The sequence below is a fragment of the Aspergillus luchuensis genome, chromosome 5 (genome assembly GCF_016861625.1).
Source record: "Aspergillus luchuensis IFO 4308 DNA, chromosome 5, nearly complete sequence".
Taxonomy (NCBI): domain Eukaryota; kingdom Fungi; phylum Ascomycota; class Eurotiomycetes; order Eurotiales; family Aspergillaceae; genus Aspergillus; species Aspergillus luchuensis.
This window is the reverse complement of record NC_054853.1, coordinates 3,738,685-3,755,386: the sequence shown is the minus strand read 5'-3', so window position 1 is coordinate 3,755,386 and position 16,702 is coordinate 3,738,685. Positions and strand designations below refer to the sequence as shown.

The 16,702-nt window shown below is 53.2% G+C and overlaps 6 protein-coding genes across 6 annotated transcripts; 2 read left to right on the top strand and 4 right to left on the bottom strand.

Moving 5' to 3' along the window:
- Positions 1 to 533: 533 nt before the first annotated feature.
- ERP1 (emp24/gp25L/p24 family protein) lies at positions 534 to 1,376 on the bottom strand (the record flags this gene model as incomplete). The annotated part of the gene is made up of 3 exons (XM_041691111.1): positions 534 to 683; positions 757 to 1,145; positions 1,217 to 1,376. The coding sequence occupies 3 exons, from the start codon at positions 1,374 to 1,376 to the stop codon at positions 534 to 536; spliced, it is 699 nt and encodes a 232-aa protein (XP_041544629.1).
- A 310-nt stretch (positions 1,377 to 1,686) lies between these two features.
- Positions 1,687 to 3,587, top strand: SWC4 (SANT/Myb-like DNA-binding domain-containing protein; the record flags this gene model as incomplete). The annotated part of the gene is made up of 3 exons (XM_041691110.1): positions 1,687 to 1,780; positions 1,841 to 1,958; positions 2,015 to 3,587. 3 exons carry the CDS (start codon positions 1,687 to 1,689, stop codon positions 3,585 to 3,587), a joined length of 1,785 nt encoding a protein of 594 aa, XP_041544628.1.
- A 388-nt stretch (positions 3,588 to 3,975) lies between these two features.
- Positions 3,976 to 6,409, bottom strand: AKAW2_51206S (uncharacterized protein; the record flags this gene model as incomplete). Its single annotated transcript, XM_041691109.1, has 2 exons — positions 3,976 to 6,239; positions 6,292 to 6,409. The coding sequence occupies 2 exons, from the start codon at positions 6,407 to 6,409 to the stop codon at positions 3,976 to 3,978; spliced, it is 2,382 nt and encodes a 793-aa protein (XP_041544627.1).
- A 1,671-nt stretch (positions 6,410 to 8,080) lies between these two features.
- On the top strand, positions 8,081 to 10,525 carry MET6 (5-methyltetrahydropteroyltriglutamate--homocysteine S-methyltransferase; the record flags this gene model as incomplete). The annotated part of the gene is made up of 3 exons (XM_041691108.1): positions 8,081 to 8,091; positions 8,151 to 8,370; positions 8,432 to 10,525. 3 exons carry the CDS (start codon positions 8,081 to 8,083, stop codon positions 10,523 to 10,525), a joined length of 2,325 nt encoding a protein of 774 aa, XP_041544626.1.
- Positions 10,526 to 11,148: 623 nt separating this feature from the next.
- Positions 11,149 to 12,384, bottom strand: AKAW2_51204S (3-oxo-5-alpha-steroid 4-dehydrogenase family protein; the record flags this gene model as incomplete). Its single annotated transcript, XM_041691107.1, has 2 exons — positions 11,149 to 12,189; positions 12,274 to 12,384. The coding sequence occupies 2 exons, from the start codon at positions 12,382 to 12,384 to the stop codon at positions 11,149 to 11,151; spliced, it is 1,152 nt and encodes a 383-aa protein (XP_041544625.1).
- Positions 12,385 to 12,749: 365 nt separating this feature from the next.
- Positions 12,750 to 16,349, bottom strand: AKAW2_51203S (ubiquitin-ubiquitin ligase UFD2; the record flags this gene model as incomplete). Its single annotated transcript, XM_041691106.1, has 7 exons — positions 12,750 to 12,841; positions 12,896 to 13,045; positions 13,097 to 14,684; positions 14,745 to 15,200; positions 15,256 to 15,466; positions 15,531 to 16,225; positions 16,320 to 16,349. The coding sequence occupies 7 exons, from the start codon at positions 16,347 to 16,349 to the stop codon at positions 12,750 to 12,752; spliced, it is 3,222 nt and encodes a 1,073-aa protein (XP_041544624.1).
- Positions 16,350 to 16,702: the final 353 nt, after the last annotated feature.

The window sequence follows — 16,702 nt, the reverse complement described above, 5'->3', positions numbered from 1 at the left end:
GAACCTCATCCATACTGGCAAGGAACTAGGGAAATGTCTACCACTATATGTGCCACGTTAATCTAGTAAGTATTATTAGTCCTCCTAATTGATGTAATTGTATGGAGAGTAGTATCGGCTGCTGTCGTATCTCCTGTGACTACTGTGATGCATTGGATTTCCTTGAACACCTGGTTTCCGTATAGTGAACAAGCAAGATGCTGAGAAATTCTTGGGACTAACAATACCGGTCATCTTCATATTAAGCATCCCGAAAACATTTGTCAGCAGAACGATAGAGACAGGGGAGTGAAGCAGATATCACAAGGTTTCCTCGAAGTAGTAGCAGCAGAACCACATACATGCATTTTACATTCACTCATCAAACTCACACAAGAGAGAAATAATAATCGCTAAACAACCGATCATAGCTAGCTAGGTAGTAGTTTATTGTAAGTACAACCAGGTACCTCTCACTCATTCCTTTTGGCCTATTTTCTCCAACTTGTACTCCTCCGATCTCGAACAAAGAAAAAGAAAAGTAAGTCCCCCGTTTATGTCAACTTCTGCTTGATGAAGAACGACCGCAGATGCGAAAGCTGCCAAGCACATGCCACAGACAGCACGGCCAGCTGGATGAGAGTCCACCGAACCACGCGGGAGTTGGTGGCCTCAGACTGGTCGCGGAATTCAGCTTCACGTTCCTGTTTAGACACATTGTTAGTAAGTCATTGATCATACTGCCCAAAACATCATCCCCCGTGGTGGGAATCATACCCGCTGGAACACCTGCTCCCTACGAATATCCTGCAAGCGGCCGTTCAGATCCTTCACCTTCTGCACAATATCCTGCATCTTGTCCTTGTCTTCCGTCTCGATCTTGCTGGTCTCACCGATGGCCATGTCCAGAGTGACCTGGACGGCACCGGACGGGGCGCCCGACAGCCAGCCGCCGCCAGTTGCGGCGTTGGTCTCGGGAGTCACGCAGATCTTGTGCAGGCCGGCGTCGGCAGCGGAGAAGGTAAAGCGACCGGAGTGGCTGTCACGCTTGGAGACGACGCGGTGATCGTTGTCGAAGATCTCGTCGACGGTGACGAGCATCTTGAGGTTAGGGTCCACATTGTAGGTGTTGGATTGTTGGTTGATCACGGCAGTAGAGTAGGTACCTTTATTGTACCCAGATCGCATTAGTATCGAGTAGTGAATTACGTGGGGGAGCAGGTGGTGAGTATCATACCGACAACCAGGGTATCCTTAGGGAGCTCCTCAAAGAAGCACTTTGTTTGGCGGCCGTCCATGTAGAAGTAGAGGGCGTTGGCGGGCACCGAGAGGCACAGGATGGCACACACGGCCATCAAGGAGGACAGCCATGAGGCGGAGGATCTTACCGGGGCCATGATGCAGTTGAATGGGAGAAATTGGCGGAGGGGGAAGGAGACAACAGAGGGAGGGAGATGATGAGAACAGTTGGCGATGAAGCGATTGCCTCGATCTGGCCGGATCCCGTCTTGGCGCGAATTCTCATGGCTTTTGCTTCTCCGCCTTCATCTTCCCTTCCATCTCCTCCCCTCTTCCTTTCTCACTCCTCGATCATTATCATTGCTACATTGCTATCTTCTTGTTGGTTTCATTGAAAAACTATATACATCGCATCTCGTCACCCCTTGGAATTCGCTCAGCCCTTAAACCCCCACAGGTGCCTCCGCCATGGCCGCCGCCGATGTTCGCGACATGCTGGATCTGCCCGCGGAGGGCCAGCCCCGACCTCATAAGAAACAGAAGGTCGTCGAGAAGCGTCCAGGTGAGCTTCTCTCGGTTCCCTTACTCACCTAAATCTACTCTGACATATTCCCAACGCTAGAGGGTATTACCCGTGAGCTCTATGCTCTGCTAGGTGAACGAGCACCTCCGATCGCCATCAACGAGAACCGCTACAAGGGACGCCCGAAATGGACGAGCAAAAAGCGCGTCCAGCCATGGTACGCACACACCACCATATATCTACTGCTCCGATACCGAATACTGACTCCATCAGGCGCATGACCCCCTTCATCAACAGCGCCCGCTCCGACGGCCTCGTTCTCCGCCACTGGCAGCGCCAGCATGAATCCGCCAAGGTCCCCGCGCTGGAGGGCTCCGAGATGGATGTGGACGAGAAGAAAGAAGACAACGCCGATGCCTCAACCTCCGACAACGTGCCGCAGCAAGACTCCATTTTCGCCAAATACAACATCAAGGCCCGCGTACCCAACCGCTACACAGACGAGGAATACAACCGACATCTCAAGAACGACGACTGGACGCGCCAGGAAACCGACTACCTCATGGACCTTGTCGAAGAATACGACCTCCGCTGGGTCGTTATCGCCGACCGCTACGACTACCAACCGCACTCCGTCGACGGCGACTCCAACAACACCAGCGCCCTCGTCCCCGCAAAGCAATACCGAACCATGGAGCAGATGAAATCGCGCTACTACTTCATTGCCGCAAGCATGCTCGCACTCGAACACCCACCTTCTGAGATGTCCGAAGCTGAATTCGAACTACATGAGAAGATGCTCAAGTTCGACGCCGATCGTGAACGCTCCCGCAAAGAACTCGCCGCCCTGCAACTCAACCGCACAGCCGACGAAGTCCGCGAAGAAAGCGTCCTCCTCGAAGAACTCAAACGCATCACCGCCAACGAACAAGACTTCATCACCGAGCGTCGCGAACTCTACTCCCGCCTCGAAGTCCCCATCAGCGTCGGCAACACAACCATGTACCAATCCAGCCAAGGCCTCTCTCAACTCCTCCAAACCCTCCTCCAAGCCGACAAGAGCAAGAAACGCCGCTCCATCCTGGGCCCCGAAGGCGGCGCCGCTCCCAGCCCCGCCGGCGCAACCCCTGCCCCCAATGCCCCCAGCAGCGCCCGCGACAGCCGCGCCGACACCCCGAACGCAACCCCGGCTGCCGCCCCAACCAACAAAAAGGCCGCCGCCGCTGCTGCGGCTGCGGCTGCAGCAGCGAACAAGGAAGCGCAGCAACAAGCCGTCCGGACCCTCACGCCCGCCGAAGAAGCCAAATACGGCGTGCAGCACCACGACCGACTGGCACCAGGTGTGCAATTCCGCAGTGACCGCGCGCAGAAGCTCACGCAAGCGAAGTCGAACGTGCAGACACAGAAACTCGCTGCCGCGTTGGCGGAATTGGAGGTGCCATTGCGGCTTGTCATGCCCACGGAGCGCGTCTGCAGGGATTTTGAGAAGTTGATCCACTCCGTGAATTTGCTGCTGGAGGCGCGGAAGGTGTCGGAGAAGGTGGAGAGTGAGATTCGGGTCTTGGAGGCTGCGAAGGAGGAACGTGAGAAGAAGGCGAAGGAGGCGCTAGAGAAGGATGGTAAGCCTGAAGTTAAGTCGGAGCAGCAGGAGGATCAGCCGCTTCCTGCGGCGGCGGAGGAGAGTGCTGGAGATGCGGAGGGGCAGGAGAAGGGTGCAACGGATGAATCGGGGGAGAAGGCAGGAGGTGCTGGTGCTGGTGAGGAGGGAGATGGGCCTTCGCATAAACGCTCTGCTAGTGTGCTGAGCAATGCTAGTGATAAGAGTACGAAGCGGCAACGGAAGTAAAAGAGGATTGATGTTATGGGCGTTGGAGAATGGGCGGCGTTCTTGGTGTTTCGATATACCTATGTACGACTACATGAAGCTTGGGATTGACAATTACTGGTTTTAATGCGATTATTTTATCGATGTAACACATTCAATATTAATTGTTTCCCTATCCTTTTATTGGTACGGTGGACTTTCATCATGGAGACGATAACCAGTCACCGATATAATTTGAGTGCCAATACTGGCTGTCCAGTAACAGCTGGTTTCCAGAAGTGAAGAGGCAGCATCAGATGCATCAGGTGTTATATTGATAGTCGTTGTTGTAACAACTTCATGCCAGCTGAGTGCGGTTTCATGTGCTCCGAAGGCCTCAAAAATATATAAGTGGCCAAAGCACTGGCACCTACCCAAGCATTTCTTGGTAGTCCTGGTAAGTACTTTTCCAGTCATCTGTGATCGACTCTGATCCGGTTTTGTCAGAAGAATCATGCCGACTCTTTTCTGTATTAGGGATGCCTGTCTGGACGGTCTGCTGGTCGTGGTCTTGTCCCTCGTGCTGGAAATCATCTGAGCCGGCTGTTTCATGCAAGTTTTCTGCCGAAACAATAGGGACATCATCGTCGGCACTCTTAACCATATTTTTACGGTCGAGGACCTTGAATTTGAAAATGCGACCCTCCTTTCTCCGCGCCACGGGGTATCTCCCAGCTGGAGTGGTCATTGTCGCTGTCGAGTTGGCTTCAAAGCCGCGCGTAATCGCTGACACGCTGCGACCCTTCAACAAACTCCCTGTACGTCGCAACGTCGCCCATCTACCCAAAGGTCGCCCCTCAGTACTTCTGGTAGAGACTGACGAGCTTTTTTGCTCACTCTGTTGTTCGCTCGCAGGCTGGTTTGGATCAACCCAAGAGCAGAAGTCCCAGGGATTTTTTCTATCAACTGCACCGGATTCGAGCTGCTCCTTCTTACGCTTGGGGAATTTCTCCAGCACTGAGGACTTGAGCTGTTCACCCAAGCCTTCGCTGAATGCACTAGAGAAGCTGCGAAGACGTATGCGGCTCATAACGCTCGACAGCTCGAAGTTGGAATTTCCGGCCTTAGGAGACGTTTTCTTGTTTTGTCCTATAGTCTCCTTCCCAAAGGGCCTTGATGATCCACTTCGAAGATCCACGCCTACAGCTGTCACTCCTGGGACACTGGACCCAATGTCATTGGGCTTCTGTGGAGGTTCATCGGCTCCGTCATTTGCAGGTACCAGAATGTATCCGTATCCAAGTCGCCGGCCTCCTGACATCCATCCAACGCTCACCTTGCGAGGCGGTGCAAGGTCCGTATCCGCGTCGTTATGGCCATGGGCAGGAGAGCTGAGTGAACGGGCTGGTTCGAATCTCTCGGAAAACATGGTTTTCTGTGCTTCAAATTTATCTGCATCCTGGTCTGCAATGGGAGCATAATGACCATCCACCAGAGATGATTCCAATGATCGAGGGGAACAATTGAAAGAAGCGATGGGTTCATGAGGTTGTATAGTATTAGCCTGATTCAGGATCCGTCTATCTATAGAGCCGACTCGATCATCTGTAGATGACAAGCTGGTCTTCTGAGAATAGCATGAGGACGCCTGGTTCACTGGTCCCCTAGGTCTTGGTCCTGTTGCGTAGGTATCCGATGCTTTTCCTGCTCCAAACCCCGAAAAGTCGTGAAAGGGCTGGGATGCGTTCCACGTCCCGGCAGTGCTGGCCCACCGATTCTCATCAAACGATTGTTTCGGGGATAGCATACGAGGAGACGTTGAGCGAGACGCCAAGGTCGTCGGGATATTCAAGTCATCAAGATGAACAGAGCAATTGTCTGGTATAGGGCCTGCGGGGGGCTGCCGGCGTCGTTTCCTGACAGAGATCTGTGAAGATGGCCCAACCAAAGAGTCGGCAGACGTGGCATACGAGAATGGCACAGGAGACACTGGAGTCGAATAATCCGAGCCATGTATACCAGGATCAGGTGAAGCCATTCGAAGGTGAGGCCGGTATCCGTGTTGTTTTGGATACACAGGTCCATTTCTTATCTTGCCTTGAACTGGACTGCCCGCCATACCTCTTTGACGCCTTGCAACCCTGACTCGACGGCTCCCGTCATCTGTGCCGTGGAAGGTAGAGGAGCCTTGAGACAATTGGGTCATGCAAAACACCTGACTCTTCGAACGCAGAGCGGATTGTGACTCTTCCCTTGTAGTAGGGTCCGCACATGGTGCACTCTCTAGGTCTTCAAGCTCTGGACTATAAGCCTGCACATATGGCATCCCCTGTTCCATCTCGCGCCGCAAAGGGGAGACAGCAGCCTCCTCAAGGATACGTGGATTACAAGGATGGTCTCTGGTGTGGCTGATCTGCTTGGGGGTGTTTATAAACTGCGCGTCGCTGTCATATCCCCTTTCGCTCATGAAGCTGCTCCCAATATCGTCCGGAGTAGCTACTCTTTCACCAGGACTGGCAAATCTGGAAGAGAATGGAAATGCTGGGGATCCAGACTTTCTGCGATCATTTTTTGGCCTCACACGCTGGTCTCTGGCTTCTCGAGAGAAACGTCTACGGAGTCTATCGGGCAGGCCACCGGAGGAGCGTCTGGGATGACCGGGGCGTGCGACATCTTGCCTGTCCTTGGAATACCCTAGCAGGGTCAGCATTGCCCTTGTCACTCGAGCGGACTCGCGTGGCCTCACCATTCGAACCGCCATCTGGTGTTGGTTTAGAGGGGTTCAACTTGTAGGAGTGCCTTGTGTCCGAGTCTGAGCCTTTCCAGTATTTTCTGAATCGGGGACAGATGAGGAAGAACGCCATCGGGACGAGATTATTTTCTCAAGGCGAATGATAATGCCCTTGTTGCAAGCCCACGGTTTTGTGTTGTTTATCCATGGTGGGCAGTCCGTCCAGATGAAGCATTCTGCGCAACTGCCTCCTTCAAGCTTATGCAACATACAGGAACGGAAGCTGCGACTACATCGAGAGGAGTAGCTGCGTTAGAAATAAAGCTCTACGGTTCTCAACCAGAACATCGGATTTTGGACGAGCACCGTGGTCGCCATCCGATCTACGGGGGGCATTCGAACTGTATCTATAGCATGCTCTGCGGTGACTGTTCGTCGGCCAGCTGAGCTTCCCCAGACCTGCATGCATGCAAGATACTCCGCATCCCGAGAGGTACTCCGAACACCATGTTCAAAAGCCGAGTACTTCAAGACCAGAACTAGAGACACGCTTCAAAGCATTGTGACCGACAAAAACTCCGGGTTATTTTTCGAATGAGTCACTAGTAGAATACTGTCGTAGTACTCGGTGAATTGAGACGGATCCCGAGTATCGGGGGAGGAAGAGTGATTCTGGCTCTTTACATAACGAAGATGAAGAAATCTAAGGATAGTCATCAGCTAGTTAGTTTCTACTGCGTACTGCGTATCTCGACCCATGGACTGTGGCAAGCTCTAGCGCCGAATGGCAGATCTCACCTCAGATTTGGGTAATTGCCCACTCTGATAGGCCCATTGGCCACCCTCGTGCAGCATGCTGGGAGTCAGCCGATGCGGCCAATGGGTCTCAGCGCAGATCCATTTTGCAAGTCCGAATCGGCTCCATCGCGGACAGAAGCCAGTCTCGACTGTATGGGCAGCAGAAGAAGAGTTGGAACTGCGTAGGTAATGGGCGTGGCTAACCAGCTCGTATCAGCCTGGCAACCCACCAGCCAGAACCTTAATGGGGGCCGATCCCGGAAGGCAGGCAGAGGTGGTCCGAGGGATACTCCGGACTTTTCCACGGCGCTGACTGGCCCGTTTATCCAATACTTAATCACGCCATTTAGCACTATGTTCGGGATGGGTTTAGTTCTGGCCCCTCCCAACGGACAGGTTACTAAAATTTTCAAGGATGACACATACCTCAAAAACCGGAGGACATTGGACTTGTTTGGGTCCGGAGGGTCAGGAACTTAGTGGTAATTGGGAAAGGGGCTCAAGTGTAGATAGCTGGGGGAGGAGGGAGGGGAGGCATTGGAGAGGAGAGCGACAACGAAGAGAATGAGTGCAGATACTCACAGAATGGCGAAAACCTTCCCTTCCATTCCTTACTGTATACATACCACTTGAGAGGCGGGACTATCTTACCTTACCGAACAGGCACATGTAAGTATGCCTGATCTGAAGTCTGGAACACGGTCAGGTTTCCAGGTACTGGTGCGGTATCCATGGTATTTTTGGTATCAACCCAAACCCCTCGCCCCACTCCCTCCCCTCCTCCGTCTGCTTATAACAACTCCCCTCCATCCTCTTCTTCCCTCTCTTTCTTCTTTCTTTCTCCATCCCTCCCCCCTGTTTCTCTCTTCATCTTTTTCTCAGCAAGAGACTATTGTATAGTCCTTGACTGTCTTCTCTGTCTTCTTTTTCATCCAATTTTTCATCCATTCTCCCTCCATCAAACTCTACCTTTTTCTCCCTCACTTCTACACACATATCTTTCAAGATGGTTCAATCGTAAGTTTACACCGTCTGCCTCGATCAGAAAATCTCAATGCTAATGGCATCTGCTTTAGCTCCGTCTTGGGTTTCCCTCGTATGGGAAAGCTCCGTGACCTCAAGAAGGCCACTGAGGCTTACTGGGGTGACAAGATCTCTCGTGATGAGCTCTTGGCTGAGGGAAAGAGACTCCGTCTGGAGCACTGGAAGCTCCAGAAGGATGCTGGTGTTGATGTGATCCCCAGCAACGACTTTGCTTTCTACGATCAGGTCCTCGACCACATCCAGCTCTTCGGTGTATGTATTCTCGCTCTGATGCTTCTTCATTACCTCATTCGCTAACGTTCTCCTCCAATAGGTCATCCCCGAGCGCTACAGCAAGTACAACCTCCACCCCCTTGACGAGTACTTTGCCATGGGTCGTGGTCTTCAGAAGCCCGCCAAGGATGGTCAGGCCGCCATTGATGTCCCCAGTCTGGAGATGGTCAAGTGGTTTGACTCCAACTACCACTACGTCAAGCCTACCCTCCAGGACAACCAGACCTTCAAGCTGGCTGAGCAGCCCAAGCCTGTCGTTCAGTTCCTCGAGGCCAAGGAGGCTGGCGTTGTCACTCGCCCCGTCATCCTGGGTCCTGTCTCTTTCCTGACCCTCGCCAAGGCTGACCGTGGTCAGTCCGTGGACCCCATCACCAAGATTGAGGAGCTCCTCCCCGTCTACGTTGAGCTGCTCCAGAAGCTCAAGGAGGCTGGTGCTGAGGAGGTTCAGATCGATGAGCCTGTCCTCGTCTTCGACCTCCCCGCCAAGTCCAAGGCTGCTTTCAAGCCCGCCTACGAGAAGCTCGGTGCCCTTGGTGCCCAGGCTCCCCGTCTGGTCCTTGCCACCTACTTCGGTGACATTGTCCACAACCTTGATGTCTTCCCTGCCCTCCAGAGCCTCCACGGTATCCACATTGACCTCGTCCGCAACCCTGAGCAGCTCGACGCTGTTGTTGCTGCCCTTGGCCCTAAGCAGATTCTGTCTGCTGGTGTTGTTGATGGTCGTAACATCTGGAAGACCAACTTCAAGGCTGCCATCGAGAAGGTCGAGCTGGCCATCCAGAAGCTCGGCAAGGAGCGCGTTGTTGTTGCCACCTCCAGCTCCCTCCTCCACGTTCCCCACACTCTCGAGAGCGAGAAGACCCTGGACCCCGAGGTCCGCGACTGGTTCAGCTTTGCTGTGCAGAAGCTTGACGAAGTTGTCGTGATCGCCAAGGCCGTCACCGAGGGCCCCGCTGCTGTCCGTGAGCAGCTCGAGGTTAACGCCAAGTCTGTCCAGGCTCGTGCTTCCTCCAAGCGCACCAACGACCCCAAGGTCAAGGAGCGCCAGGCTGCCGTCACTGAGGAGCAGCACAACCGCCAGTCTCCTTTCTCCACTCGTATTGCCGAGCAGAGCAAGTCCATCAACCTCCCTCTCTTCCCTACCACCACCATCGGATCCTTCCCCCAGACCAAGGAGATCCGTATCCAGCGCAACAAGTTCACCAAGGGTGAGATCACTGCCCAGGAGTACGAGAAGTTCATCGAGAAGGAGATCGAGGAGGTCGTCAAGATCCAGGAGGAGCTCGACCTGGACGTTCTCGTCCACGGTGAGCCCGAGCGTAACGACATGGTCCAGTACTTCGGTGAGCGTCTCACTGGTTACGTTTTCACCACCCACGCCTGGGTTCAGTCTTACGGCTCCCGTTGCGTGCGCCCCCCGATCATTGTCGGTGACATCTCTCGTCCCGCTCCCATGACCGTCAAGGAGTCTAAGTACGCTGTCTCGATCTCCAAGAAGCCCATGAAGGGTATGCTTACCGGCCCCATCACTTGCTTGCGCTGGTCTTTCCCTCGTGACGATGTCCACCAGTCCGTCCAGGCTCAGCAGCTCGCTCTCGCTCTGCGTGACGAGGTTGTTGACCTCGAGACTGCCGGCGTCAAGGTCATCCAGGTCGACGAGCCTGCTCTTCGTGAGGGTCTCCCCCTCCGTGCTGGCAAGGAGCGTGAGGAGTACCTCAAGTGGGCCGTCCGTGCCTTCCGTCTGGCCACCTCTGGTGTCACCGACGGTACTCAGATCCACTCTCACTTCTGTTACTCTGAGTTCCAGGACTTCTTCCACGCCATCGCTGCGCTGGATGCCGATGTTCTGAGCATTGAGAACAGCAAGTCGGATGCCAAGCTGCTCAAGGTCTTCATCGACGAGGCCTACCCCCGTCACATTGGACCTGGTGTCTACGACATCCACTCTCCCCGTGTTCCCAGCGAGCAGGAGATCAAGGACCGCGTCGAGGAGATGCTTCAGTACCTCCGCCCTGAGCAGCTTTGGATCAACCCCGACTGTGGTCTGAAGACCCGCCAGTGGCCCGAGACCAAGGCTGCCCTGACCAACATGGTCAACGCTGCCAAGTTCTTCCGTCAGAAGCACGGAAACTAAATTTCTCTTTAATCATTACATTTTTTAATAACCCATGATTGGGGGCGACATTCTCAACCTGTCGTCTCGGGGAAGCGGACTTTAGTAGATCCCTTTCCAAAGTCTTTTTTGATGAGTTTACGATGATGATACCAAAAGTTCAACATATGGGTTAGGGTTTCATTAGATGGGGTCACCGGAGTTTTCAACATATGATAACGATTTCAACATCGGCGTTCGCATAAAACATCGACGCCAAGTTTTCTCTTGCATTTGCGAGTTTTGGGGGCGGAATGCGGGAACGTCGGTGACGTCTGCAACGCCGAGATCAATAATATTTCAACAATGATTGTGTATATCACAAACAAGGGTCGCTACTTTACTGCCCTTAATGAATATGACAAATGCTCGAATGGTCACATTTGAGCTTGACATTTCTTTATCTATGATTGTTCTAACCGTCGCGTAGCTGATGTAGTTGAAGTAGCTCGTCCAGCTTGAGCTTATTTATATCCTCTTTAGAGGACGATATCTCTGTAGATATTACCCATTTAGGAGATGCGATGCTAGTCACAACCCCAACCTATCATACATGCACCCATCCGCATCCCTCTCCCATAAACAAAGGAAATAATAAGTAATAATCACAACCAGCTGAAAAAAGGCACCACCGCCCCCCGTCCCTTAACCCTCCCCTCCCCAAACTTCTCAACATACCACTTCCTCCCCCACCTCGCATGCGGCAACATATTCGACACCGCATTAACCAGAAACACCACCGCAGGCAACGGCATCGGCACGCCCATCCAGTCAGCTATTTTCGCAAAAGGGATGAGCCACGGCGCCAGCTGGAAGGGACCATTTCCAGCAGCAGCAGCAGCAGCACCACCACTACCACCAACTTTAACCGCAGGTGTGGTGACAATCCCCGCAGCCAAAATCGCAAACCCAAGCCATTCAACCCACTCCGCTACGTAATGCGGATAGAGAATTGATGTGAATAGGCCGGTGGGGGGCGGGATGGTGTATATTTTGGAGTAGATATTCCCTCCTTTTTTCTTGCCTCCGGCCTTGGTAGCATCTTTGGTAGATGATGATGATGTTATAGAAGGAGGGGAAGGAGATGGCTTCTTCCGATGCGCCTCCTCCCTCCGTAACCTGAACAACGTCCGCTCGGCAGAGATATTCCCTGCCATTCCTCCCAGGAAGAGGGCTAGGCCTAGTGGAGCGAGCCAGGTTCTTACTGTACTTTCACCATCACCACCAGAAGCATAAGAATAAGAATAAGAAGAAGAGGTGGAATAAGGAACAGGATACCCGACCAACCACCCGGCCAAACAAACGGCATTGAACCAATTAAACGCTACCGCGGAGGAGGCAATTACCACATGAATAGGGGAGATGCTGGGCGCCGCGAAGAACGGGGAGATGATGGCGCGGTTGGTGTAGTGGAGGGTGAAGAGGAAAGCGAGGAATTTGTTGCCCGTGGGGAGTGTAGACAATGATGGGGAGAGGGTTAGGTCTGGGTAGTGTTTGGGTAGAGTGTACAATAGGTAGAGAAGGGTCATGGGGGACACTATCTCCATGATGCACCAGGCCCAGCGGCCGGGGAGGTTTAGGGGGGAGGATTTTAGAGAGGTTTTGCCCGCTGGGTGGTAGGAGGTTAGCCATTGGACGAGGGATACCTGGATTTTTTTTTGGGTTAGTGATTTGGATGAGGGTGATGGGGTTTTCGGGGCGGTGATGTATAGGTGTGGGTGTGGACGTACGAGTGGGAAGTATTGGAAGATGTTGAGGAAATGAGTGTAGATTTCTGGGGTTGGGTGGATGAGGTGCTCCCAGGGGGGAAGGTGGCTGAGGATGGAGAGGGCGGAGCCCATTGTTGTTGATGGTATTGTTGGTGTTGGTGTTGCAGATTATGGTAATGGCAGATGAAGTAGTGGGAAGAGGATAGAAATGGAGGAATTGGGTAATGTAATGTTACATCAATGGACGAGGTGACGATGAAGATCAAGAGATGGCGGATGAGTCAGCATCTACAAGGATCCAAGGCATGAAGTTAACTTTTCAAAAGTTAAGGTTACTGCTCATAAAGGTACTACGAGATAATGATATCGTCATTGCATCCTGGCATTACTTCCCTATGCAAGTCTAACCCAAACTCGCCGAAAGAAGACCATCCCAACTATAACATGCGGATCCAAAATCAGACAGAACCACTCTCGTCGCTCACTTTTGCATTCCATCAGTTCGTCGTATCCATCGGCTCCAACACGCGCCTCCGCTCAGCCAGTCTCTCGGACTTGAATGACTCAATCTTGGCCTTAAGCTCGGTATCTATGCAACAGTTAGTACACATCCTTTCATCAAACAATTTGTGATAAGACCTACCGGGTATTACGTCTTCCATCTTTAGCGGTGCCCGGTTGAACGGATCATGGGGATCGCTGAGCAGATGCGACCGGATCGTTGCTCGGTCAATAGACACCCGGGATCCTGGTAGAATGACCGGGTCTTCCATCAATGTGTACATCAGGGGATCTGGTTCATGTTAGCAACTTTCTTCCTCCAGTGCTGAATGATATCACATACCTAAGAAATCATCCGGCACCTCGCCCAGATCCTCCTCAGCCTGATCATCGGCCTCCTTGGCCGCCTTCACCTTCTTTTGTAATTGCTCCCACCGCTTAAACTCCTCTGGCGACTTGAGCGACCATTTCCGTAGAATATCTGCTGCCTTCTCAAAGTTCGCCGGCTTGTATGACCGTCCATCGCGTGCGACTGCGATAATGAAGTTCTCCTTGCCCATCAGGTTCAAATACACATCCACAATCTCGCTCAGCAGCGCCCTCGGGTTAAAGCCGTACTCCTGCAGATTGTCCACCCGTAGACTGGCGCTCTTGGGTCCCACCATCGCATCCAGGTTATAGTCCAGCATGTCTGCCAGTCGCTGCACGATTTCAGGCATCGTGAACGAGTCTGCCAATGCATCTGTAAAGAGCTTGAGCATAGCCACCGTCTCGTTGGTCAGCTGCATATACGACTTGGCGTTGCGCTGTGCCGAGGCGAGGTGCTCCTCTTTCTGCTGACGCACAGTCGGGTCCATTGAGGCACCGTTGAGGCGCAGCTCCGTCTGTGTCTTGTGAATGGTGATGAATGCTCCGAAGGACTCGTCCAGCACGAACGTCACGTCGTTTAGCAACAGATTGACAAAGCGAACGAAAAAGTCCAGGTTCTGCTTGGACTGGTTGTAGAGCTTGTTGCGGTAGAGCGTATTTGGCCAGATGCACTTGATGATCTGGAAGATTTCGAATCGAATATTGAACTTGTCAAAGAATTGCGTGTGCGTGCCCGTGTGCTCTGCCTCAATGTAGAACTTCATCATCGAGTGGAGAAGGTACTCGTTGGCAAACGGCATCGAGTTGAGCAGATCCACCAGGACTCCGCGAGCGCCACCAGGGCGTGGCCACGTGCCTCGGAAAAGAATAGACACAAGTCCTGCCTTTAGGTACGGGTTCTTGATATAGCCCGAGCTCTCCAAGAAGGTGATGCACAGCATGACCAGCTCGTCTCCTTGCGTGGCAGTGATGATTTGTGGCATGCACCACATGATGAACTTGAAGTTGCTGACGATGTCGTCCAGGAAATACTCTGGAAGGCATTTGAAAACCTCCGGCTGCTGCACCGGCAGAGGGAGCTTGATCTCCTCCTTGGGAAAGTTCGTGCCCGAGACAACTCTCAGCAGCCACACGATCACGTACCGCATGAACAGCATCGACCGGGCTTGCCACTGGTCGTCAAACAAGACACCCTGTAGACTATACTTCAAGGCTAGGCCGAGGTCCAGCTTATCCTTGTACTTCTTCAGAGCCTCCTCGAAGACCCGAAGCTGCATCGGGTTGTTGACCCACCGGTGCCGTTCCAGCTCAAACTTATTGATGGTAGACTCCATGTGTCGGAGGTCCTTCTCAAGCTGCTCCAGCTTGGAGGTTAAGGACTCACTACCATAGTGATGCGCAGCGACGGTGAGAAAGAAGATCTCAGTGATAAAGTTGGAAGTGCCCTCTGCCTTTTTGGAGTAAAAGGCATCCGACGCATGCTGATCGGCATTGATCTTGGTTTCATCTCTCATATCAACGCGGGGATTACGATGCAGATAATTAGCATCGACTCGGTCAATCTAGAGCATGGCCGTTAGCTGCAAAGCACTCCTACTGCCGACCTGACGCAACGTGCTTACCTTGGTGAAGCTTGCATCCATGAACGGCTCGCAAAGTTGGTCCAAGCAGGTAGTCAGGTTGAACATGAACCCGTCGGATGACACCGTGTTGGGGTCCACCTGCATTGCACGTCGCTTGTGGTTGATGTTCAGGGAGGCCGCGAACCAGTCTAGAACCCTGTCCCTGGCATCTTTCGACGCCCGAATCATATGGTTCATGACATCGAGGAGATCGGAGCTGATCATGTGCTGCATCATGCGGATCGACCGCTGCGCGTTCAGAATGTAGGACTGATCTCTCGTCTTAGGGCTGGAGAAGTAAGTCATGGTCACACTGCTCTGCAGCGGCGACAAGCGAAACCATGGCCCCAAGAGAGTGCTCTTCTCGAACAAAGCCGGATCCCGGGATGCGTTAAACATATCCGACTCGGTAATAGCAGCTGCAATGACCGCATGGCGGACGAGGTTTCGAAGAGCCTACAAATCAGGTTGACGAGCGCTCCATGAGAAAAAGAGAGTGGCCTTCACGTACTGTCATATATGGCTTGTAGTCATCATTGATGGTCATAGCAGCAAGCTCCTGGCTCATCTCCTCCACGGCCGTGATGAAAGCCGGCTTGAGGCTCTCATCCTCGTCGAACCTCTTGACAGCCTCGCCAATGAACTCAAAGTCCACGCCCTTGTCGTCCTCAGGATCCAAGAGGAGATATGGCTTTAGCGGCGACTTCTCCGCCGGCTCGAGCCTGTTTAATGACGAGTCAGCCGAATCCTGGATCCAAGAGGTATCACTTCACCGCAACAACGCACCCAAACATCTCCGGCATCGTAATGGCAAATATACAATAACTCAGGCATATGCGGCGCGCCTCGCAGATAGCACTGAATTTCGGATCATCATCGCGATTGCGGCGGAAGCCCTTGTGCAACCTAGAAATCCGCCTCCAGCACGGTAGTAGATAATCCAAGGGCTTCTGACGCGGAGCATTGGAGGCCGCTTCCAGAAGGGCCTGGTCCAGGACCGTCACATCCACGCGAACCTCTCGACCTTGATCCTCAAGCTCACTCTTCAGACCCGGCAAATACGTCAATCGTTGTCCGTGAATATCCTTCTGCCGAGACTCATTCAACGACAGCTTGAAGACAGCGCTCAATGTCCGATCCTGAAATGCCTCGATACTCTCTTCCGCTTTGGGGGGTGGTGGTGTGCCGGACACCGGCGTTACGGTCTGTGAGCGGTCCGGGACCGAACTGGCAGAGGCTGCAGGTGTGATCTTGATCCGCTTCCATTCGGACTGTTGGGGCTGGAGTTGTGGTGAGGGGGCTGATGAACCGGGCGCGCTGCCCGGTCTCGACGAGGATTGTGTCTGGATCCTGTCCGGGTATCGTGAGATTGGTGTAGACGGGGCAGGGGAGGCAGGCCTGCTCGATGCTGAATCCGCGGCGCCTTCATTCTGCGCCGATGGCGTTGGGTTGCCCAACTTGGCCAAGCGCTTGCTGCGGATCTGATTATGAGGGCAAGTCAGAACGGCAAATGCCTGGATGGCAGGGTTCGAAAGAACACGGGCCGGGACCGGAAGAGAGATAGCAACAACTCACCTTATCCGCTTCAGACTGGCTCTCTGACATCGTGGATGATGCTTATGGGGCAAGCCCGAAGCAGAAGGGCTTCCGTAGTATCAGCGGGGCTCGACAACGGAGCGAGTTGATGGCTGGAACCGAAAACTCAGACGGAGGAGAGAGATGGAGAGCACGGGGGAAAAGAGTTAATTAAAGGCAATCCAGGCTGGATGAGAAGCGGGGAGAAAAAGAGTGTAGTGGGTGCCCGGAATGAATGAGCCCGATAAGTGACCCCCAAAGCGAAACAGTGAGGAGAAAAGAGGTCAGTCACTGGCGCTGACTCTGTTCCTGGACTGCTTCTCTCATGGTCGCTGAGGTTCGCCCGCATGAAGTATTAACTAAGCTGGTTGGCGTTGGTTCGC